This window comes from Catharus ustulatus, chromosome 7 (genome assembly GCF_009819885.2).
Source record: "Catharus ustulatus isolate bCatUst1 chromosome 7, bCatUst1.pri.v2, whole genome shotgun sequence".
Classification (NCBI taxonomy): domain Eukaryota; kingdom Metazoa; phylum Chordata; class Aves; order Passeriformes; family Turdidae; genus Catharus; species Catharus ustulatus.
Genome location: NC_046227.1, coordinates 3,347,730 through 3,372,914, shown reverse-complemented (window position 1 = coordinate 3,372,914; position 25,185 = coordinate 3,347,730). Strand labels below are relative to the sequence as shown.

The following is a 25,185-nucleotide window of genomic DNA, read 5'->3' as shown; positions in this document are numbered from 1 at the left end:
TCATTTGTTCAAAGAAATGTGAGACTTTTAAGAGACTAAATCTTCAGTGTAATAATGAGCAGATTCATTATTCATGTTTCAAGCCAATACAAAAGGAGATAGATTATTGGCAAAGTTTTCATGCCTTCTAATGAAAGCCTAAGTAGAATATTATTAATTCAGTAACTTGGGCTTTTCACTCACAAAAACATACAAAACTATTGCAAATCATATTTAGTATTCTCAATGTTTATCAAAATAGATCCTGAGTTTGAGTAGTGTTGGAATCAATCAAGCACCAAAAGGTAATTGATTCTATTTCTATTTTGTCTGTTTGTGCCAGAGTTCTAACCAACCATGGCACCAGGGAAAGTCTTTGTTCTGTAAAGCCCACCCTACCACTATCTATGTGCACTTGATACAGAAATGTGGTAAAAAATAAGGTTCTTCTTATTTCCCAGGCTGGCATCAGGCAGCCAGGCCTGTGTCCAGCACCACAGCAGCCAGTGGTGTCCTCAAAACTTTGTGCTTTTTTGTCTGAGAGTATTTTTTAACTCAGTGCTGCGTCTTTGTGCGCTGATCAGATTCTGCCTGGTAGTGGAAGTTTCCCCATGCTCAATAAACACAGAGTTTCTACTTAAATACACACAGTAGAGCTCTGCCAGAAAAATAAATACAGTGTTGTAATTGGCTACTTTTCCAGTAATACATACTGTGTTATATAGATTACCAGGAATTGAGGCAAATAAGCATTTTAATCCCAAAGGTAAGGCATGGAGTTTTGCAACCTTTTTCTCCTGCATTCACAGCACTCTCTTTCAAGGACTGTGATTATTTGGCTGTTATCTAATTTCACTGCAGAATAGAAATCTGACTGGAGCATTGCTTTCTGCTGGTTAATTATAAATTTATTAGGGGAATTTTGCCAAATGTCCCTCGCTATTAGACCTCACTGAATCTGAAGTTCAAGCTATCAGACTCCATTTAATGTAATGCATTGCCCTCTTTTTCTGCCTCTCATGTGCTTTTTTGTATTTTTTTTTTTTTGTTCTCAGGTACATTCAATTTTCCCTTTCTGTGTATTATTTGCCAAAGAGGCTCTTTCAAGCCATAGAAATGGGACAAAGTAATTTTTAGAACAGCAAAATATGTAAGGAGGCAAGGTCCCTGGAGATGAAATGAATTTCCAACACAATAGAGCTTTGCTGTCCTGTTTGGGTGTTGCAGTTGACAGAGTATCTTGTTAACAGCACATGAATGTCTCAGGGGTAGGAGAGGAATGTTTGGAGTGGGAAGGATTACACAAGTTTATGGGACTTGCTTTGGGAAGGCTTTAACCCTCCTGAGGTGCTCCTAAGGGTGAACCCCAAAGTGTGTGAGACTGGGCTGGGAGCACTCAATGTGCTCACAGCCTCATCAAACAAGACCCACATTTAAGGACCATCATGTTCAGGCACTGCCCTTCAGCCTTCTCTTGGTGTTCTGCCAAAAGTGGGGCTCCCAATAAGTGTGAGACAAATTTGTGAGAGCACAAAGCCCAGGGTGCTCCTTACACCAGGACAGGGCTGGCACTGCAGTTCCCTATTGCAGCAGGTGGAATCTCTTCAGCTGCTAAATCCTGGTGGCTTTTATTACAGTTTTCAGCAGGAGTTGAGTCTTTACAAACTGGTGTTAAAGGAAAGCTGAAGTTCAGCTCCTGGAAAGGGAGGGAAAAAGAGCCTTGCTTGATCTCAGAGAGGAATCTGCACTCTCAAAAAGAAACTGCTGCAGCCTTTCAAAACTTACCAAGAAGTCAAAAATGTCGCTGTTGACGTTGACTTGTGTCCTGTCCGTGGAAGGACACAATTGGATCCAGTTCAGCAGCTCTGTGTTTTAGCAGTACAAGGAGGGCTGAGAAAAGGATGTTACAGGATTTTACAGCACTTACAAAAGTGCTGAGTCAGATGAGGAATGTTTGTTTGCATACCTAGAAAACACTAATAAAACATTCATATCGTGTTTTGCTTGGCTAAGACTTCCTAGTTGGGAAGCTTTTGCTTTGCTTTTGACAGAAGGAGGAAGACAAGGACAGAGGAAGGGGGAAAATCACATCCTTGCACTTACCAGTGAAGTCCATCCCTCTTCAGAGATCACTTTCCTTTTACATGCTCAATTTAGTGTGCACCAGAGCAAAGTGTGAGCTGTCAGGCTCCTGTGGTGACAGACCTGGATCTCATCCTGCTCCTCCTGCCATCAGAGGCAGAGCTGGTGCTGCTTCCAGCAGGACTGGGACTGCTCACAGAGCTGTGTGGTTCAGCCCCAGGTGGCAGTGATGACAGCAGGGTTTAACACTTCGTTCTGCCTCTGCTCAGTGGGAACTTAAAAAGGGCAAAAAGTAAAATTATCTGACACCAGATTTCACCAGATTGAGAAATGCATGAGTAGCTCTGCAAACTGACAGGGAAACCCTGACTCAGAGCTTTGTTTAAATCAGGGGATTGCTCCTTGTTTTGCAGAGCACTCAGATCACAGAGATTAAACCGTTCCACAGGTGCTAAATATGAAAATAAATTACACAGAGAAGGATTAAATTTGTATTTTCCTTCTAAATGTTTCTAAATACTGAAATGTTTTCATTGTCTCAGCAGCTGCAGTAGCATCTCCTTTAGCACTGCATTTTCCAAGTGTCAAACCCTGGTTTGAGAGAGGGCAAAAATGAATGTTCACAATTGGAAGAGAGCTCCATTTTATTAAGCAGAAGTAATAATTGAACAAAGTGTTTCATATTGACGGCATCACACTGTCATGTATCTTTTCAGAGACAAATGTACTTTCTTGAGTAAGTGTCCTCACATGTCAATGTCTCAGAAAATGTGTTACATTTAGTGAAATAATGGGTAAAAAAAAATATCACTGTCATAAATGATGGCAGGCACTTTTTACTGAAATACTGGTAGTTTTACATCCTTGACATGAATAATTGGATGTGTCATATGTGAAGCTACCTAGAAATAAAATAGAGGTCATAAAATGTAAATACACGATAGGATGCATTTATAACAGTATAAACCAAGCTGGCATTTTAATGTCTCAAGCCAGCCCATTTGCTATCCTTGGCCATTGATCTTGGCTGGGAAAGTTCTATGCCAGATTTAAACACATTTTGGTGATAGAGCCATACAATGAGCAAGTGATAGGATTAGGCTTTGTTAAAAAGATTCTCCTTTGGACTGTGACAATTACAGCCCAGTAGGAGCACTGGAGGCTGTTTGTGGTGTGTCTTTACTAATCTTCCTCAGAAATGCTGTGTCCACCTTCACAGCAGGTGACTTTCTGGTGTAGCTTACCCTGAAAATTTATTTTTTATTTTTCTTTTTGTTGAGTGATTGCAGCTCACACAGAAGAATGTTTCTCAGTAGACACTCCATGCTCCATGGGATGATTTGAGACAGTGGTTTTGGGGGAAGAAAGTACAGTTTAGGAGTTGCTGTTTGGGAATTCTTTATTTAATGAATTCCTCTGAAGGCATGGAAATGGTGCATGGGAGAGGCACTGACTCCAAAGAAGAAGCTCAAAATCTCATTAATTTCGATTGGCTGTATAGGTAGTTTTAATTACCTTGCTAGGACTGAGATTCAATAAGGCACAGAAATAAAATAAGTAATGATGACTCAGTAAGTACTCACTGAAATGTTCCAGCCTCCACTCCCCCAATTTTTCCAACTAGAGCTGAACATAGAAACCACATGCTTTAAAAAAAAAAAAAAAAAGCCAAGAAAGGGAGCAAAAAAATCCCAATTCTATAGGATTGCCAGCATGTATGGGATTTTTTTTTTTTTAACACTTAAGTAGCAGGATTGGCCACGTGTTGTCTGCCTTGTGGCTGTGGTTTGTCTGCAGTCAGGGCAGGCTGGGCACTGCTTTGTTCTTCCTGAGTTTTACTGGGAAAGTATTCAAGGCAAGAGAAATGTACCCACCACCTGTATTCCCTTTCAATTACTGCACAGTCCATAGAATATCTGACTGGTGCATTTTTTGGCTGCTGTTTTACATTTGTGCAGAGCCTGGGAATATTCACTGAAGTCTCATATAAGTGGAAATCTTTCATATCTTCTGTTTTCAATGCAGTTTTACTGAAAGCCTTTTGGAATTGGAATGAACCACTCCAGAATGTGATTTTCAAAAGAGAAGTCTCTAAAAATGAAATCTTCCCAATCGTTGAGCTAATGATGTCAATATTGGTATGGTTAATTGAAGCCAACATTCCTGGCATAGATGTGCTTCTGCATTAGTATCTGTCTCTGTTTGTTTGAAACTCTTAGGAAACATCCACACCTGGTGAGGTAGAATGAAGGCTGATTTATTGATGGACATCATTACCTCACCTGGCTTTAAGGGAGAGGAATTGACTGCAGAGAAAAAGAAAACACTGAGGATAATTAGTCCTGTACAAACACAGGGAAAGGATGAAGGTTGGAGTGGTGTCTGAATGAGGTTTAGCATGCAGTCTGCAAAATACTGAGCCACTGAACAGCATTTCTCTTGTGGCATCATTTATTGAGAACCTCTTGAGGCATCAAGATTGTGCAAGTGTCTAACCTGCTGTTCATACATGATCCCCTCTGTCTTCTGAATGATGATATTCAGAGCTTGTGAGGCTTTTATCCATGAAGGCTCTGTTCACAATGAGAAAAATGCTCACTGGATGTAGCTACTGATTTATTCTAATGTAGATAAACTTGCACTATTGGACAGAAACATGAGCTTCCATGAAAAAAACAGGGTGATGCTCTACCCTTCATATCAACTTCTCTTTTTTTGTGGAAAAAGAGCATCTAGATAAATTGTTGCCCTTTCTGACCAGAAGATAGCTGGTACAAAACAATCTTGCTGAAATGATGTCTCAGCTGGAAGGAAAGATGAATTTATTTCATGTAGCATTGGGAAAAGGTTCTCAGAAATATTCAGTCAGTCAGTTATCAGAGTGGTAAATGAGATCTCGAGAGCCAGAGCTCATCAATGTGCAGTGACAGGGAACTGGGAAGGAGAGAGGCTGCATCAGGGCTGGGTGTTTGTGTTCCTGATGGAAAAGTGCAAATCATTTCCTTCCCTTCTGCTGCTGTCATGGTCCATCACTTCAGTCCATTTTCACCTTGCTAAGGGATTCTGAATGGGCCTTCCTGCTTTGGCACATAATTAATCTCTCACAAGCCTGTTCTTGCAGCCTGGCTGCCTGGGATGGTCCAGATCTTACATCAGTGCCTGACAAACAAAATATCTTTTTCTTCCTTTGCCTACCTTCCTTTTCCTGTGTTCTTTTTCCCTAAGCCCAGTCAAGTAGGTTGAAGACATTGTTCTTCCCCAGCCTTTGAAGAGGGCATAGACACACCCCACCCTCTTATTATAGGAAAATATCCCCTTTCTCCCAATGGAACCACTCTCACACTGTGGTATGGAAAGCTGTCTGTGTTTTCAAAAATGCAAAGTGCCCATTAAAAAAAATGCAGCAGGATTTTTTTATTGTCAGAAACTGTTCAGCAGCTCAGAGCCTTTACATTGGGACATGCAAGCTGGAAATGATTGGGCACCTTTAAAAAATGACATACCTAAGCACAAATAGAAGTGTAAGGTCTGAGATGGAAAAGGAATGTTTGTGGTGTGAAACATTGCCATGAGACTGTGAGACAAAAGAATTATTTTATGGAAGTTATTTTACTGTCATATATCAAGTGATCATGAATATCAGATATCTTGTGCACCGAGTTCTAACAGCCAAACACTTTATGTCTAGTTTAAAACAAATCCTTGTGACAAAATAACACATGTAGGCTATATAACAGGTAACACTGGGTGGTGTAATGTATTATCTATCATAGAAAAACATAGATTCTGTAAAATGATACCAGTGGAATCTAATATTTCTTTGAAATCTATTTCCTGGGTAATATTTCTGCTCAGAAGCTACTTATCTCCCTTCTGCTCTGCCTTTGTGGGGACAGGCTTGGTGTTCAGCACAGGATATCATTCCAAATGGCAAATGGAAAAGCTGTGACAGGTGTGAGTCCCTGTGTTAGATCAGTGCTCAGGGAGTGTCCATCCCCACCTTGCAGCTCCCCTGGCCTGCCCCTCACTGCAGAAACTCCTGTGCTGCTGGTACAGAACCAGCAAGAGCTCTGAGAGTCTTCTGGGGACGTACAGGCAGGGGGAAAAAAAAAAAAAAGAAGAAAAATCACATCTTTAATTCCCCCCTGCTGACAGCTTCCTTAATAAATATTGTAAGAAATTTCTCTGCTAAGAGCCACCCAGTAATCTAATTTGCAAGCCCCAGTGATATATTCAGCAGCCAGCTCCAGGGAGGTGTGTTTCTACTGTCAGAATCACATGAGCAGGGAATAAAATTCTGAGCTCTTGCTGAAAGCTGCAGTAATTTATGATGAGTTGTTGGCTTTTATTTTTTCATACTATTTTTGACTCAGCTGAACAAAAGAGGATAGAACTGCTTCTGAGTTTACACTGATTGTTTTTTTCTACTGTATGCTCCCCTACCTGTGTGTTTTCACAGGATATAACAATACAAATACTGCATATTTCAGTTCTACATATATCTAAAGAACTCATGGAGTGATGCCCTTGTTTAATAATGAGTGACAGATCTTGGATTATTTCAATCATTCCCCCATCTTGATACGCTTCTGAAGGAGTTAAACTTCTGCTGAGTTTAAGTAATCCCAGATTTGTCTGTCACCTTCTGTATTATCTGGATGGGGCATCCTTGGGCTCTTCCTTCTCTTCTTGGCTCCAGTTTGAGGAATGTTCTGCTCTGGTGTGTACACAGAAGGCAAAGCAAAACCCTAAAAGCTTTCACAAGATCCCAGCTATAGAGCCAAGGTCAGGCTGTTTGGTGAGAGAACTGGTTCTCCACAGCAGTGTCATCATGGCTGTGTCCAGTCTCCTACAATGGGAAAAGTTTCCTGTCTGTCTCAGGTCCATCCCCTCAGCTGAGAAGGACCAGCAGTGTTGTCTCAGAAATTTAACTCATTCCAAGAAAACAAAGCAAAGAGGTGAGAAAGGCAGCCCATAAAGCTCTAGGGTGTTACTCCCCACTGCTCAGCTGGGAGAAGGTGCAGTGGCTGGTGTCTTCCCTGAGAGAACTTCTAGAACCTCTTCACAGGTGATTCCATCTGAGCTGCTAGATCATGATGAACACCTCGATTCTTGGGGTGCGCCTCTGTTCTCTCTCCTCTGCTTTAAGAACTTGGATCTTACAATGGACACTGGTGTGGTTCATCCCTAGCCAGAGACCTCTCCTTCAGGGAAAAGGCATTTTGGGTGTCCACAGGAACAAGATTTTACCCTCATAAAGAGCTCCCAGGCATCACTTGCTTTCTCTTTGTGCAGACCTTGGGAGGAAAACTGAGTTGCCAGCACTCACTGGCTTTCTTCAGGGGCACAGTCCAATAGATCTCTCAGACCCTTTGGAAAAAAAATGAAATTAGATGTCTATGAAAAGGAAATGGTGCTGTCTCTGTCCTACCTTTTCATCCATGTTCCCTTTTAGTTCTGCATCAGCAAGGTTTTGGAGGATGCACCCAGGGAACACAAAGTGGTGCTTTCATTGTTCCTCCTTAGGAATTAATCTTTTAAACCCCACTTCTCATTTCTTTGTACCTTCCTGCTCTAGCCTTCATTACTGGGAAGCAAACACCAATGGGTTGGGTTTTGTAACTGTGGTGCAGTGTTCAGGTGGGAAATTGCTGTCAATGTTCATTTTTCCAGAGAGTAGCTGGGGAGATGCATGAAATGTGTTCTTCATTCACCTAAAGTTGTCTGTTGTTCATATTGCCCTGAGGGGAGGCTGCTGCATTGCTGTTTCCTTCTCTTGCAGTGAGAGGTGCAGATACACCCTGCGTGGCCACGAGGACTCCGTGAACAGCATCGAGTTCCTGCCCTTCTCCAGCACGGCCCTCACCAGCTCTGCTGACAAGACCTTGTCCCTCTGGGATGTCAGAACAGTAAGCAGGCTTTGCCTTGTCTTTCCTGAATTCAGGCAAAGTAGTGACATGTGTGACATGAGAAAAATGAAATGAGGGTGTGAAATCATGATAGAAAGTGAGGGTGATGTGCCAGTGAAACGTTCACTAACACACTTGTTATCTTCTGACCAAAAATGTCACCATATAACATTTCCTCTAGAAGGGATCTGCCTCCCCTCCTCTAGAGCTCTGCTGATTCCTCATGGAACATGCATTTTTTCTCCATATTAAATCTCTGCAGGTAGTGGCAGAAACTCTGCATCCCTTCCTTTGTTCTCCTCCCTCTTCTTTGGAATAGGTAAAAATGGATTGAGTACACTGGAGAATTTATTTGTCCCTGCTGCTTTGCAAACCATATATGCAAATCCTCTTCAAGTAGAACATGAGAACAAGGCAAAAAGAATTTTTTTCCTCTTTCATCAGAAAATCTAATAATGATGGCTGTTTCTGTGGTATGCAGCAACTTTTGAAGTTCTCAAATTATTCCTTCAGTTGGTGTTGCAGTCACTCTGCATTGCTCAGACAGGGTAAAGGTACAAGACTCCAGCCTGGAATGGAGAAGGTTGTATTCACGGAAGGGATTTGAGAGGAAGCAGGCAGAGCTGTTGCTGTGGATTAAATGGTGTTGTCATCAGAGCTTTACAAACCCCAGATAGGAAAAACTGCCATGGAAATGACAGCGGAATATTTGAGAAGCTCATTAGGCAATTTCTATTTATGGATCATAGAAACAGACTGAATAAAAGGTCATTTCATAATATTAATAATCCTGGTCAGAAAGCACAAAGAGTTAAAATGAAGCTAGTCAAGACTCATTATTCCTAAATGCATTGGTTTGTAGGAATATTTGATATCCAAATATGAATAATTCAAAAAGAGGAAAAAAATTACTGAAATACAAACAAAAGTGAAATGCTTAATGGAAAAAATAGATTTCTGCTTTGTTTTGTTTTCAATAAATCCTGCAAGGAACTTTATCTTGCAAATATCTCAGTAATCTCCTGCTCATGGCAAATTAACAGAGTCATCAAGGAGTTTTCCTTTGACAAACATAAGGAAAAAACCTCTATATTTGCTCACCAATATTGTTTTTCAGTTTTGAGTAATTTTGATAAGATAGGAAAGATCTTTTGTGAAAAGAAAATGTTGTATATGGCATTTTGCTATGTATTTATGCTGTTGAATTTTTTCCATGTCTAGTGGGAAATCTTGCAGGTTTGGGATAAATGCCCACAATGAAACCTCACTTGAGGTGGTGAAATCCCTGTGAAGATGCCACCTCCCTCTAAATGCTGAATGATATTAAATGTTCCCTCCAGAAAGAGCATGAATTATTTTGTCCCATTAATTGGGAATAGAATATTCTCTCACCTCTCTGAGATCAATTAGCATTAAGGAGTACATTTAAGATCCTTTCAGTGAAACATGAAAACCACGCTTGGGTTTGTTTTCTCATAAATCAGATTCCTGTTGCTAATCAAATCTTGCTCTTCAGTCATCAAGAGCAGTCAGCTCTTCATTATTAAAGATAATGGACACAGAGAGCTGTAAATCAGAGCAGTGTAAGTTGAATGGACAGTGAGCTGGATTTGGGGAAGGAGGGAACATAAATCTCTGTAATTACTGAGCTGGAACTCTAATGCAGCCTGCAGATTTTGGAAACATGAGGTGCTACTTTTTCTTCTTTTTTTTTTCTGGATAACAGAAAGATCCATCCAGTGATTAAAAAAAAAATTCTTCATCACATAGACTCTAGTTTTAAACCAAGGGATGTGTTGCCTATAGGAAAGTGAGAACAGAGAAAGACGAATTGCACTTGTGGCTCTTTCCAAACAGCGAGGGAGAGTTACGGCTTTGGTGCTGGATTTGGGCAGGAACCACACTCGTGCTGTGCCAGACATGCAGTTCATCACATGTGGAGACCCAGGCTGCATTCTCTGGTGGGAGTTTCTTGCCAGTGAAGTTGATGGCTGTGGTGCCAAGATAAGCTGCAGGATTTATTCCTCTTTGTGCCAGTTCCATAGAAAGACAAGTGTGTTTTGGCTTTTCACCAGAGCCATTCCTCGCTGACACATCAGGAGAAGCATCTCCACTCATGAATTGCAAAGTGTGTCCAGTGATTAATGGGAGAGGTGCAAAAGTTCTCCTGCCTGGGTTAATTCCTGCCTCTCTGCATCTCCCACAGCCTCAGGAGCTGTTTCTTGGGGGTGCTCACATTTGTCTCTACACCATTTCAGCCAAGCTTGAACCTCTGCTCTTTTTTCAGACAGATGAGATACCAAATATTTATACACTTAAATAATTAAATAGAAGGGAAGGAAAAAAAATGCATTTTTCATTCTACCTGTTCGAAACTTATTGATTTAGTAACTATCTCATCTGCTTTCTGATTTTTGAAATGTCAAGTTCTATAACTGGATATTTCATTTTTGAAAACATTGTAGAGAGTCTGTATTTTAAAAGGCAGCTTTCAGTACTAATGCCCTGAGGAATGTGTCCAACAAGGATTTGGAAGAATTCTGTGCATCCTTAGCAGGACAGGCCCATTCAGGTCAGTGATGCTGTTCTTGTGCACAAAGTCCAGCACGTGCAGAGCTGTGTAAAAAGTCACAGTCATACAGTGCTCTATTTCTATTTGATTTTGTGAAATAACAAGCATTTGAGATATTGTTTGATAATTAGTGTCCATTTTGGTCTCTACTGCTCACTGATATTCAAATTTAGTATTTTACTTATCCAGGATATATTTATTTATGCAGTACAGCTCAGTGATGTGAGATGAGACCTGTTTTTTCTCCATTCCATTTGCAGAAGATTGATGCATAACACAAATAAAAGGATCCCATTCCCACCCCACTACCAGACTAATACCTCTGACATTCAGGGAGGAAGGCATCAAGGATTCAACTTTTTCCTTTTTGGGTCAAAGATGGGTAAGGCAGCTCAGCAGAACAGTGACCAGATGCCAGTTCTGGCTCTGCACTTCAAATTGTGTCCTTGTCAGTAATTTGTGGGCTGAACAGCAAAATCCAAAGTTAGAAGCTTCAAGGCTCCAAGATAGTGTGGTCCTTGATGAATAATGCAGGTACCAATCTCATAGGAAAAAGAAAGGAAAAAAAAGGGAAAAAAATAAAGAATTAAATTCCCCAAAATCCTGCCTGAACAACAGTAAGAAGCTCCCAGTAAAAACCTGGCTCTGGCCATTTTCCTCCTCTGAGACTCCTGCAGTTCCCCTTCCCCAAGTGGGAATTCAGGCAGAGCCTTCTTTCAGGCTCCTGCAGGATACCTGTGCATGACTGGGGAAAAACTGCATCTCTCAGCCCCTGGGAATGGCTCCTGAGTGTGTGTCCTGGGCTAACTTTATAAAGAAACAGTTTTTAACTGTTTTAACTTTTTTTTTTCCACTTCTCTCACCCCATTCAAAGGTTGCTTCCCAAACCCAGGACAGTGTGGTGCAGCACACTTCATGCAGCAGGGTTGGGGGCTGCACCACACCCAGAGGAATTCATTGGGAATAGGCAGAGAAAAGAGGAAGAGGCTGGGGATTTCTGTAGGGCAGTGTTCTGTCTTCAAATGTGGCGCGGGATCAAAGAGGTTCTTAGGCACAACCCTTTTTAGAGAAGTAGTTGTTAATAATCCACAGCTTCTGTGCTCCAGACTGTGCTCATCATGGTGAGTTAAAGGCTCCTAAACATCAGCTGGCTTTGGTGTAGTTCCCAACTAGGTCTGAGGGAAAGCCACATGAGAGTCCCACCAGGTAACACTCAGCAGCCCCAGCACCATGTTCTGAGTGTTACAATCCATGTTCTACCTGCTCTGTTCTGCCTTGGCTTTTCATGATCTGTCCCAGAATGATCCATCTGTGCATGCCAAGAGATAGCAGAGTAACCCCAAGAATCTGGGGGTGCTCCTTTACATTTTTTCCTTTGTAAAAGGGTTCTGCCTGAAGGCACAGGGGTCATTTGGGGACAGTGGCCTTCTCTAAGGGCTTTTCACTCCATGTCCTACCAGAGAATAAATAAATCCATGCACAGGGCAGTTTCTGAGCTGTTGGCTGAGGTTTCCAGCTGTGCTGCAGCATTTTAATGATGAGCACTTGGCTGCTTGTGTGTTGCATATGGATGCAGAATAATTACAAGGATGCTGATCTAAGCTGCAACCTTGCATTTTTCTCCTTCACAGTGCAGCCCATCCTCTCCCACCCTGGCATGTCTCTGGCCTGGGACAGCCTTGCTGTGGTTCCTCTTGCAGCTCAAAGCTGGTAAACTTTTGGTTAAATTCAGGGAATTTGTTCCAAACTTATAATTTTCGTAGATAACATTTTTAATTTATTTTCTTATAATGAAATTATCTTTTAGACCACTTATTTTCCAGTGTTTATTTTATCACTATTTAGAAATTTCTAAATTAGTAATTCCCTTACATATCCTATTGTAGTTTGATTTTTTTTCCCAGTGAAATATAAATTGGCTTGTTTTGCTTTTCAATGTGGATTTTGTCAGAATCTTTTTGTCAGTAGACTTAAAGCATGTGGGAACACCCAGATCCTTGCAGGGATTCTGCCTATCTGTGGTGGAGGGGTTCTTTGACTGTGTCCCTTTGGAATTCACAAGGCAAATTCAGGAAAAGTGACAAAGTATTTAAGGATCAGGTGTATGAAAGAAGCATTAAGCAGCCAAAGGGGAGTGATTTTGAGAAGCAATCTGGTTGTCTTTGTAATTTTTAGCCTATTCCAGTTGATTTATCCCCAGGTAAACACCTTAGACACAAAATTATCAGTCAGAAACTCCTCAGAGTATTGGATTTGTCAGTTTTATTTGAACCCTTTTGAACTCCTGAGGAATGAATTCACAAGCTGAGTGGATAGACAGGATGGGTCATTTAAAAAACCTTTGACAGGCAGTTTAAGGTCCAAATCAATCCTCTTCAAAAGTAGGTCAAAGATTGAAGTTGTCACTATTGGAGACAAAGAGCTCTTCCATGCAAACTCCACATCTCCCAGTGCAATTGAATTATGTTGCTGTAAATAAGGGATGTGCAAGGGTAAGTCCAGTTCCTGGCATGAAGTGTAACAAATTCTGTGCTCCTGATTCTGTGCATTTGTAAATAATGGGTTCATATTTTAAAACTCTCTGTCTTAATGTGAAAAGGAATTTGAGTCACAGTGAAATATGAAATCAAGAACAAATAGTTCTGAATATAGATTATGTTTTCTCCCAGAAGCAGTATCACAAAAGACAAAAGCAAAACTCAGAAAGGTTTGGGCTAAATCTGTTTGGGGTGCTTTCCTAGAGACTTAGTGCCAATTTTTTAAAAACCAAAAGTGTGGCTGAGGAAAAAAGTCAAGATTGCTTTCTAATACTGAAAAACAATTGGGCAAAAAAAGCTTTATTTGGTCAATGTAGTTCTTAAAAATGCTACATTCTGACTTTATAGCAAAACAACTTCAGTGGAAAAGGCAAACTGCAATAAAATATTTCAAATAATGAACATGTAACTGCAATTTGGATCAGTTGACCCAGATGCAAGCAAGAAAATATCTAATGTTTTTGTTTTGTTGTGGGTTTTTTTTCTTCCTGAGAGGCAGGAAAACCTTCACTTTGAAGGACACTGCCTTTCAGACTGTGTGTGGCTGCTGTCCCCAGCATCCCCCTCACACTGGAGCTGTCTTTCCCTTGGACTTGATCTCCTTTGTCTTGTCTTCCAAATCAAACCATTAAATCAACAGTTTAACAAGCTGTTTCATCAGCTGATCCCAAAGGCTTTTTTTCCCTGTTAAACTAGGTTTAAATCAGACTAAACCTTTTAGAATTAGACAGGTTGTTCTGCAGAGCTCAGCAGTTGGACTTGATGATCTTAAAGGGCTTTTCCAACCTAAATGATTCCATGATTCTGAAGCTGCAGGTGAATTAGTGGCCCTTAAGAGGTTATCATTGTTTTATTTAGCTCTTCCTGCTCACTGATATGCCCAGATCTGTCCAATGGATATCAGAATCCTGTTGCCAGTGGGAATTCAGCCCATTAATGAGTTATCTTCCATTGCCTTTTCCCCAAAACATAGAAAAACTTCATTTTTAATTTCAAGGAGAAGTCTCTGAGAGGGCAAGACAGTTCTGTGTGTTAAAGCTTAGATCTCCAGCTTGACTTGCAATTCATGTGACATGTATAAATGGCAGTGAGGTTAGATTAAAGTACCACTTTCCATCATGATATCCATGCTGGAGAATCCCAGAATCTGCTGAGCTGGAAGGGACCCACAAGGACCATCCAGTCCAACTCCTGGCCCTGCACAGCACCATCCCCAGCAATCCCACCCTGTCCCTGAGAGCATTGTCCAAATTCTCCTTGAGCTTTGGCAGCCTTGGGGCCATGCCCATTCTCTGGTGAGCCAGTTCCAAGAGCCCCAGGATCCTCTGCAGCTGGATGCTTTTCTTTCTGTGCACTCATGGTTTCTCCAGGGGCTCTGCAGGAGTTTCCTCCAAAGTCTGCACCCTCCAGAGCAAGACTTGGTGGTGTCTTGGAGCAAGTGCTGGCTCTTTCCTCCCATCACTGCCTTTCCCAGGGCTGGAGCAGCCCTGTGATCCATCCCTAGCAAGGAATAGCCTGGAATGCCTGTTTGCTGCCACGCTCCCAAAGCTCCCAGGGCATGGATTGCCTCCACTGCTGCAGCCCTGCAGGGCTCAGTGCCTTCTAGCAAAGCTTCTGCTGTGGTTCAAGGCTCCCTCTCATCCCTGTGCTGCTTCCCTGGATCCCCAGGATGGGTGGTGGGGATGTGTTCCCAGCATTCAGCCAGAGAGCTGCTGCTGGGCAAGGCAGTGTGGAGAGATGTGATCCACAGGTCTGGAGTCACCAGTGAGAGACACCTCCATTGCAGGCAGCAGGCCCTGCAATTCCCACTGCACTGGCAGCTCCTTGCACTGGTGGGTTGCAAATTTGCAAGGGCAGGCAGAGAGAAGCAGTGGAGTGAAGGGGGGCATTGATTCACCACCCATTGAGGCAGATTTCATCTGTTTTCACTTGCTACTTGTCTTTGAATATTAGTAATAATTAGAGAGGTATAAATAGATAAATTTAACATACTAGAAGTCTGGCCATGGTTTCCAGTAAACACTGTGAGGCTCCTGGCACAGGGTCTAGGGGAGCATGGGGTGAAATGAAAATGAGGAAATGAGGGAAGCAGGTTGTGCTCCTGCCTGGGCAGGATGCAGACTGACCTGAATCTGAACTTCTCACCAACTCCTGTGTCCATCCAGAATGTATTGCAGCAGGATTGAGTTTGATTTCTGTGTCACCAATGTCACTTTGAAACAAAATGGGAGCAAAGTTCTTTCAAAGGCTTTGGGAAAGGCCTGGCTACAGAATAACATTTGCATTGACTTCTTGGTGCTAAAACTCTAATTAAATTATTGATTATGAAGCTGGCTGCTTTCTTAATAGTTCCTAATGTAACAATTAAACCAAAGTAAGTAATTAAAAATGAAAAGATTGGTCCACAAGTACAATCTTCAAAAGGTCATTTTCAACTTAATCGCTTTTTTGAAACAGGCAGGAGTAAAACAAATGAGTCATTAGCAAAAAAGCGATTTGGTGTGTGCATGTGTGTAATAATGTGTCTACCAGATGACCACTGACCACACAATACCTAAATTAATTTAAAATAATGGCTGAATTTACTTAGGTGATATTATTAGCATGTCTCTTCCTGGTGTGTGAAGTGCAGTAGGAGATAGAAAACCCTGGATAGCTGAGAGCCCAGGGCAGAAACCAGAAAATTCAGCCAAATAGCACAAAATTTCATTGGAACTGTTATGTTATTATTTAATGTCATAAACAATGCTTTGTGCTACACTGAGCATTTATTTTTATTATTATTTTTAAAGGTAAGAGAAGTAAGGGTTTAGATGCCAGTCAGGTTGGTCCATGGATTTTTACAGGTGTGAAAGGTAGCAGGGAGGGGAGCATGAAGGTGCTTGCCAGAAAAATCTCAAAAAGACCACTTAACACTGTTGGATAGTGATTGTTGTGCTGGCTGCAGTTGGATTCCACTTCTATTCATCTGCTCTGAACCAAATCCTCTTCTTGATGAGGTGGGGGGGAGGGAAGAGGGGTGATGGAATTCCTGTGCAGTTCAGGCCATAAGAGAGCAAGATATACTTGTTAGTCTGTGAAGTTAAACACCATGCTGACTGTGGCTACACATTCTCAAAAAGATCTATTAAAACCCAAAAAACCTCCAAACCTTACAAATCAATTCCCTTTCTTCTAACAATAATGTGCAGTAAGTAATACATTTTTAATTACTAGGTTTTCAGTTTGGTAAAAACTGAATCAAAATATTGCTGATGACTTGAGATGTTTGTATAATTTACTCCCTTTTAGCTGCTTGTGGATGCATTTATTCCCATTCTGGCTCCCCACAGCCTCAGGGGGTGGCTGCTTTGGACTTCAGGTCCTTTTCCTAAGAGCAACCAGATAGTGCCTGGGAAATGGCTTGAACTGAAAAGCAGGCAGAACTTGGGGATGACTTCAGTTATGTTGTGTTCAGACAAATGGAATTTCTGACCTTGTAAGATATTTGCATAAAAATATTTTCTTGCTGCTTCAAGAAAGCTTAAGCAGTCAATTTTGTTGTGTGCAGAGTAGCTGAGGGCCCTGGCTTTGCAGGAAAAGCTGTAGGCTGCCAAATTGGTTTTGGGTAAACACCCCATGGAGCACTGATGGATGGTGAAGGTTTGCAGTAGGAATTCACACTCCAAACATTGCCCAGAGGATGGAATTTTGGATGTATGGGAGCTGCCAGGCACTCCCAGGTGTTAGAGAGTTCTGTGCTCTGACACCCTGAAGGCAGCAGCACAGGGTGTTGTTCACATGCTACAGTCCAAGGCCAAAATGCAGCCCTTTGGTACAGCTGAATTCTTGTGCCACATTCAGAAGCATGATTAGTAGTTGAGGATGTTTTATGTTAAGTGTGGTTGGTCCATTGCAATGCAGATATGGAACTGAGGAGGTGCTTCTTGTCTTCTTCACAGCCCCAGGGATTTGTATATCACTCCACCATATCATTTCACCTCTCTTCCATCTCCCCTTTCACCTTTGGGCTGCAGTGCTGGGCATGGGAAAAAGCACCTTTAAAAGTGAGAGTCTTGCACTGTCAGTGTGCTGTACTAACAACCTACAGATCATGGAATATCCCTCCAGGGAGAATCAAGATATTTCACCTGATATTCTAAAATACAACATATTCACTTCTCTCTTTCTGGAATCTTTTTCTCCACTTGTGTTTTTAGGTTGTTCTGTAGAAAGGATTAATTTGGTATAAATGAGAGGCAGACCTGACTGCTAAAATGGTGGAGGTGGAACAAAGAATATGACAGAGGTGCTGAGAAGGAGCTTCAGGTGTAGTACAGTGTGGATTGGGAGACACTGGCATGGGGGCTGGAGAGGAGAGCCAACAGGGAGCATTTGTGTTGTAGAGCTGTGTTTCAGAGTGCTCCAGGAGACAATCCTTGTGGGATTTCACTTAGATCATGGGGTGGTGTCATGGCACTGTCAGAGCCAGAAGTGACTCTGTGGAGAACTGTCCCTTCTGGTTCCTGTCCCTCACTCAGCAGCAAAGAATCCACTGCTAATTGCATGCTGAAATGTATGTAAGGCCATGGGAAGGCATCTGTCTGCATCACTGGGCCCATCTGGAGTTTCCCATCAAGGAGACAGTGTTCACAGGGTTCCAGTCAGAGCTGTGACTTTGCTGTGGCACTGCAGTTGACAGCCAGGTTTTCTTGCACTGTGACATTTGCCAGGCTCTTCAGCTGATGACAGGCTTCTCCTCTGAGTGCCCTGGGACTGCTCACAGAATTTCCTCAGAGTGTTTTCTCCTCCTGTGTATACTGGCATCTCCTTTATTTGCTTGGAATAATTAGACACACCTCAAAGACACACATTTATCAAGGCAGTCAGCATGCAATTGCTCATCCCTGCCATAAATCCTGTTGTCCCACACTATCCCATGACAACTCCAACTGTGAGTGCACTAATCCTCTCATAAATGTTAGGTTTGGATGTTTTGTGTCCTGCTTTCCTGGCAGGCTGAGGTCTGTGAGCTTCTTTTCAGGAGAGCAGTCCCAAAGCCCATGTTGATTGTGGGGTGATTTCAGACTTAGAGAAAAAAAACCATCTTCAGCAGCAACATCATTGTCTCTCAAGTTCAGATTTCTGGCAGTGGCTCACTGTGGCACTACTAAAATTAATTGTTCCAGGACTCAAAGTGTCCTGGCACCAACACAGGCAGGATGAGGCACTGCCAAAAAGGTCCCACCAGTTGATCCCCTGGGAACTGGCAGTTCCCACTCTGCTCAGCATGGTTTTCAGGACAGAAAGGATTTACTGGTAAAGACTGGTTTTACAGTTTATTTAGCTTCTCATTTCCTCTAAAAATAAATATGTGATTATGGCATTCCTGTTTTCCCTCTTCTGTGGCTCAAGCCCAGCTTCTCTGCCTCCAAGGGGGTTTCAGGCCAGTGTTTTGCAAATGATAGTATTTTACATGCCAGTCCCTTACTCAGCTGATTGTTTCTTTCCCCTCAGAAAAGGTTTTCTAGAGAAGCAATAATCTTTCAGAAATAAGACATCACATTTGGATTGGAAGCACTGGGACAAAGCTGGTGGGCAAGAAGCAGAATTCAGCAGTTCAGTGACATTCAGTGACAAAGCTTTTGTCTGTGATCTTCCCATGCTGGTGACAGTGGTCCAGCATCAATGGCCCAGTTCTGCACTGGGAACAAATGAAAGAAAAGGAAAAGGAAAAGGAAACTCAGTGCTGGATGTTGGTACAAATGTGCCAAGGCCAAGTTTTGATTTAAATCTCTCCTGGTTTATATGAGATTTGTGCAAAAGCAATAAAGAGTTGCTTGAGCAAAAACTGAGGAAATTGCAGGAATGGTCAGGACCTGTGGCAAAGCTGTCCCACTTCCTATCTCCATCCAGTGCTGCCATGCAACTGGTTTTACTGGTTGAGATGGAAAGTTGAGTTTGAATCTCAGGTAGAATTTATTTGACCCAGTTGAAGTATAAATAAGTGTCAGTTGTATGAGTGTAATTGGAGTTTGTAAAAATTCAAGCTCATAGGAAGTGGGATAGGCAATGCAAGATACTGCGAGGGGAAAAAAAGAGTTGAGCACTTTTATTCTGGGAAAAAACATATTTGAATCATTTTGGTTTAGGGGCAGATTTTTTTTGGTGAAATTGGGTCCCTGTAAAACCTTTCTTTTCCTAATCTAGAAAATTGAGTTTGCAAGAACTGCTATGAATTTGCAGAGAATTCTTTTTTACTTTTTTTTTAAATCTAAAAAGTACTCTTTTTCTGGAGGAAAATGCACATACTCCTTTTAATTTGGACCCTGGTGTTTCCAGTGGAGTGTGACTTGCTGTAAAGGAGAGTTAAACAACTGCCACAAACCTCAGACAGCAGATGGGGGCTGCACACCTTTTCTAGATACATTTTTCTACCCCAGAAACACTATTGAGTAGTCAGGAGTAAATATCAGCATTAAATTTAAAACAATAAAGATGTTACTTGGCATTGATGCTAACTAAGAAGGTAGTAAGTTGTGTGTACTGCTGTAATGTTCAAAACTGGGCTGGGCTTGTGGTGACAGCCCCCATCTGCTGTCTGACTTACCACTTTTGAGAGTTTTGTTATTAAACAAATTAATGGAGCAATTTACATTTCTTACTCACTCAGCATTAGCAAGTGGATTGCATTTCCTAATTAGCATGGAAGGAAATGGATAATAAAGCTTTTCCCCAAAAATATGTGTCGCCAGTTCTCACACCTTACTCCACATTTTCTCATTTTTTACCCTGCCAAAATGAAATAAATGTCTTCTGGGGGTATGAAAAAAGTAATTCTTTCTTCTTTAACTTCTTCTTAATTAACTTTTAATGTATGCTGTTACTCAGGGATCATTCCTTAATACTAAATGTGTCTAAAAGAGAAAAGACAGATTTAAATGATTTAGATAAACATCTGCTGAACACAGGGGCATAAAATTATAGATTTGGAAAACAGTGGCTTTCTGCCAGCATTCACAGACCAAAAAAAAGCCACAAAAAATTGTTTTCCATTTATGTTAATCTTCTTCCCTTGTGTATATGAGCTTAGAGGAAATGAACAATTCTTTAGGTACAGGTAAGATGGATAGCAAATGGTGCTTATATTATATATGTATAAAATATGAACTTCCTGAATAGCACCAAACTGCTCTATAAGCATCACCAAAGTAGCAGAGATTTTGATGGAAGAGATATTTCTTTTATAAAGGTCAATGTTTTGACTTATTCTGGAGCAACCCTCTTTTCCTTAATTTAAGGCCAGGAAAGGAAAGAGTTCCATAGTTTCTGCCTGCCTGACTATATAAAGTTAATCCATACTGGTGTTAAATAACTCTGTTTAGATAAATTGGTTCTGTCTTTAGCAGTTTAGAACAATCTTCATAAGTAATGTGCAGTAAGAGGGTATTAAAATAATTGCCTGCTATTTATTTTCAGCAATATTCAACTTCAGAAATGGCATAATAAATAGAAATATTTCGTGGCAATCTCAAGACTTTCAATAGTTGAATCGATACAGTAAACACAGTATAGTTTTCCAAATAATTGCAGAGGCTATGTTACAGACCTAAACACACAATCACTCTTAACATGGTTAGAGTATTATCTGATGGAAGAGAATTTCATCATAAAAGCCTGATTGATCCAATTATTTCTGTGGAAACATCTTTATTTTGCAAGCTTCTCTCACATGCTGGGTGGCATCCCAGTGGAAAAATTTTTCATCCCCAGGGGGGAGCAGGGAGGGCTCAGTGCAGATGCCCAGGAAGGATTTCTGAGGTGGGGAGAGCATGGCCTGGGCAGCCCAGGGATGTCTGGCTAGAACTGGTTCTGTCAACAATTTTATCCTAAAATAGAGGTGGGAATAGAACTTGGATCTCATATCTTGTATCAGGAGTGTGAAATGGGGCACTGAGGCACTTGAACCTCCCCTGAGCTGTGTCCTGCTGTCTGCATGGTTATAATGATTGGCATTAGCAGGAAAAGTCAGCAGCTTAAAACTTTATGTGTAGCAATTCATGAAGGAAACCTCTGTTCTCCAAAAGCAGACTGTGGTGTCCACAGAATTTTGGATATTCCCCTTTGACAATTTTGATCTGTTTTCTATACTGGAATCTTAACTGATTAATATTTTAGAAAAGAAAGTTATTTGATTCAGTAAGCCTTAGCTGTATAAAAGGTATTTTTCAGCACTGCTGATATTATTTTACCAAATTCGTGTCAGCTGATTTATTTAAAGTGACCTGTTTGCTGACCAGGTTTATTGTTAGAAGAGGTCTATTACCCACATTGTCAATTCTTGTTGACAACACTTCTGTTAATAACAGGATGTGAATTAAATCATGAGGAAAAGCATGTGAGTAAAATCAGAGCTGGGTGATCAGGAAGTTCCCAGCTCTGGAGTAGCAGTGTGTTCTGATTCCTTCTGGCTGCACCCATGGTGGCCCTGACAAAATTCCTGCCCTGATGAGAAGTGTCCCACAAGGGAGGGGTGTCCCATTCCATGACCAGAATTGTTCCTTATTGCATGGATCCCACTGTGCCAAGCCCCACACAATGCCATGACCAAAAGCAGGCAGAGTCATCTAAGTGATGACTTCAAGACAATATCAATTAGGTAGACCTTGCTCTGTTACTGTCCCATTTTTGAGAGGGATCTGGGATGGAACAAGAGGGAAGATGACAGTGTAGAGTGGATAGATCATGTTCTACTTCACTCCCAGATAACTATGGATGGTGTAGGTTAAGAGAGAGAAAGATGATAGAAAGATAAAATCAAGGATAAATGAAAAATAAGTAGGAAGAGAGATCGATGGGAAAGCAAAGTAAGCAGTGGTGTCAAGAGAAAAACAGGGCATAAAAGAGCTTAAGGAAAAGAAACAGCTAACAAAAAATCAGGATATATTATATATTGTTGGTATCTGTTTTCTGCTCGGAAGCTTCTACCAAATAAAAGGCTCTATAATAGTGATTGATTTGTAATCTCTGGTGTCATTGCCCTCACTTCCCCCAAAGCCTTCTGGAGGCTGGCTGTTGAAAAGTATGAATTACAGCAAAGAAATGCTTCCTTTCAGAAAGAGGGATTGGTAATCAATTCCTTTCCTGCCAGGGAATGCTTCCTCCCATGGCATTTGCTGCCTGGTATCCTGTCTGCAGAAAGTCACCAGCTGTGGTGCCCAGGCAGGGACAGGGATGCCAAGATGGCAAATCAATCCTTCCCATTGCTGCAGAGCCCACCAGGGAACGCTGAGGACAGACAGCATGTCTTGAGTTTGGTCATTCAGTTGTTTTTCAGGATAAACGAAAAACTGGGGGGCTGTTCAGGACTCAGTGTTCTCCCTGGGGGATGATGCCCAGCTGCAGAGTGTGCTGGTAGCAGGAGTTGCACTTGGGCTGCCCAGGGCACGTGCTTGGGGCTGCTGTGCAGAACTGCCAAGGTTTTCTCTCCTTCTCATGTTCCCAAGGCAGTGTGCAGACAGCACTTTGAGGAGAACCAGGGGGTGTCTGCTTTGGAGCAGGAGCAGCAGAGGCTGCTGGTCCCGAGGGAGGATGGTTTGAGGCAGTCTTGCAGCACTTGTATCCTCAGGGAGCAGAGCAAGGCCGTGGGAGGAGGAGAACACAGCTTCAGACTAAAATCCCAGAGGAGAACAGATTTGGGACAACGTGCCAGAGCACCTGCAGCAAAAGGACGAGCACATTCCCAGGTGTGAGCTCCTGCCTCCTCTTCTGGGGCCAAGGAACCAGGAGAGGACTTCAGCAAGGGCTGAGGAAGAGAAGGCGAAGGCGTTGGGTAGGAGGGCTGTCCTTGGAGCCCGCTGTGATGCTCCAAGGTGGGATACAGGTGTGCAGCAGGTGTCCATGGAACCTGGCCATGAGGCAGGGTGGGAGGCTGGGGATGAGCCCATCCCACTGCCCCCCACCTTGGCAAAGGTCCTGTGAGCCCTCTTGCTGGGGATGCCGAAGCAATAAATAAAAACGCAAAAGAGGAATTACTAAAACTGTCCCTTGATAACCAAATGGTTGATCATAAATTGGAGTGTCTATGCAAATGAAGTAAATAATTAAAAACTCCAAGAACAGCACTGACTAGGTGGTTGATGGCTGGCAATTATAAACGCTGAATTTTTAATATGCATACATCTAAGGAGCCAGTAAAAATTAGCTCCTAGACTAATGGACTTGCCTTTCTTCCAAGGCAGAATTTTAATGAGAGCATTATTTATAGCAGAGACCAAGAACGAGCATTTTCCTGCTCAGTCTCATTTCTTCTTTGCTGGCACTTTATTCATTAACCTGTGAACTTCTCTGGAGAAGAATAATGCCCTACACAGTGGAGGGCAGAGATCACCCTGACCCCCTGGAATTAGTCACGGGTCAGGTATTGTTAAGAGAGTTACGTCTTCTAACAAATAATATTCATAAAACCCCGTTGGTGATATGTCCTCATTTCCTGCTGCTTTCTGGGTCATTTATCTGCAGTTCAGTTCACTGAAGAGAAAATGAACAGAATGTGGTGTCTTGTAGTGCAGAGCTCGTTGTGCCATCTTGTCTTATAACATGCAACACCATGAGAGTTTAGAATTTTATTTGAAAATTTGCAGAACTGGAATGCAAGTTGTAGGTCATGTGCATTTTAAAGGGCTGTATGTGCTTTCCTTTTGAGCTTCTTTCTGTTAAAATATTTCTGCTAAGATAAATTTTTTCTAATATAGGAAAAAACACTTGCCTGTCTTTTAGTAATCAGCAAAGCTCTGGCATAAATGGAGAAGTACAAAACCAATAAAATTAATGAAAGAACTACTTCTCAGATCAAGAGACGACTGTGTGTGCTGACCCTAGTGATGAGGGAGACAGGAAAGGAGAAGGAGCAAAAATGGAAATAGTATGTTGGGGGGTTGCAATCAAACCCAAACGAAAGCATTTTATCAAAGAAGGCACTTCTCATTTAAGATATATAATTTTTCCTTTACCTTTTGAAAAGACAGTGAATGAAGTTTGCACTTCATTCTTTGCTAATCAAAATCATGTGTTGAAAATGTTCACCTACAAAGTTCTTTTAACAATGTTCTTGAACTTGGATGTTGAAGTGGCTGAGCCCAGAGAAGATCTCTGCATCAGAAGTGCCATTTCATTTGGAAGATGCCTGAACATTGCTAGGGGGCAGAGTTGTTGATGTGCATATCTAATGCAGATCTTTTTTACTTCTGAATTAATTTTTAAAACTCTTTGGGTTTTGACAGTAATATCTGCTTTGAGATATGTCTGTGTGTCTTAGGAAGTTGTCAGATCCGTGTCTGACCCAGGAACTGTTTCATCTTGCTGAGATAGGAGGGAGTTTGGGAATGTTGGCAACTTTCCATCACCTTTAACAGGATACAAAGTGAATGGACACTGCATATAATGGAACCAGAGATCAAAATGCATTCAGTGCATTTTTGAGATGAATAGCAAGTTTAAACTGGAGAACATGAAAAAAATAGTGGGGACAGCAGAGAAACTATTGAGTAAGAGAGCCCTCCTCACTTGTAGCTGGTTTTGTATGTAACTGGATGGGGAAACTGGAGCAGATGTAGCAGGGCACAGCACTGCCCATGATGGGGAGCTGCAGCTGGGACAGAAAAGAAGGTCTCTTGTCCAGGGTTACTTGAGTAGCCTGAAGGTGACTGGGAAAATGAGAACTCTCAGCCATGAATTCTTCCATCAGTTCCTGTGTGTTTGAAGCACATCAGGGCTGGTGACTCTGAGGGAAACATCCCCTGTGCAAAACCAGCCAAGGCAGCATTGCAGGGATGAGTGAAGGTCTGAGTGAACTGAACTTGTGAAGTGCTCCTCTGCTTTTCCCTTCCCTGGTGGAATAGCTCCAAGGTAAGGGTTTGTTTTCCATGTCTGAGCATGGAGCTTCTCCACTAACCTTCCTACGTGTGCCTGAGCTGGCACTTGATTTCCAGTCTTTCTTCCCTGCTCTTGGATTTGCAGGTACTTCCTGAAGGTGTACTTGTTTCATTCATTGCACACAGTCCCACTGCAATTCCAGCTCTGAAAATCCTGGCTGCTTTCTCTACTGAAGGGTAAGAGAGTGCCAACA

The 25,185-nt window shown here is 41.9% G+C and overlaps 1 protein-coding gene across 4 annotated transcripts in view; it reads left to right on the top strand.

The window, feature by feature from the left end:
- The window catches only part of SPAG16 (sperm associated antigen 16), a 365,904-nt gene that overhangs the window by 208,913 nt on the left and 131,806 nt on the right, over positions 1 to 25,185 (top strand). For all 4 annotated transcript variants that reach the window (XM_033064223.2, XM_033064222.2, XM_033064225.1 and 1 more), the window contains one exon: positions 7,844 to 7,970. In XM_033064223.2, coding sequence (XP_032920114.1) covers positions 7,844 to 7,970 — 127 coding nt within the window. The remainder of the gene's footprint in view (positions 1 to 7,843; positions 7,971 to 25,185) is intronic.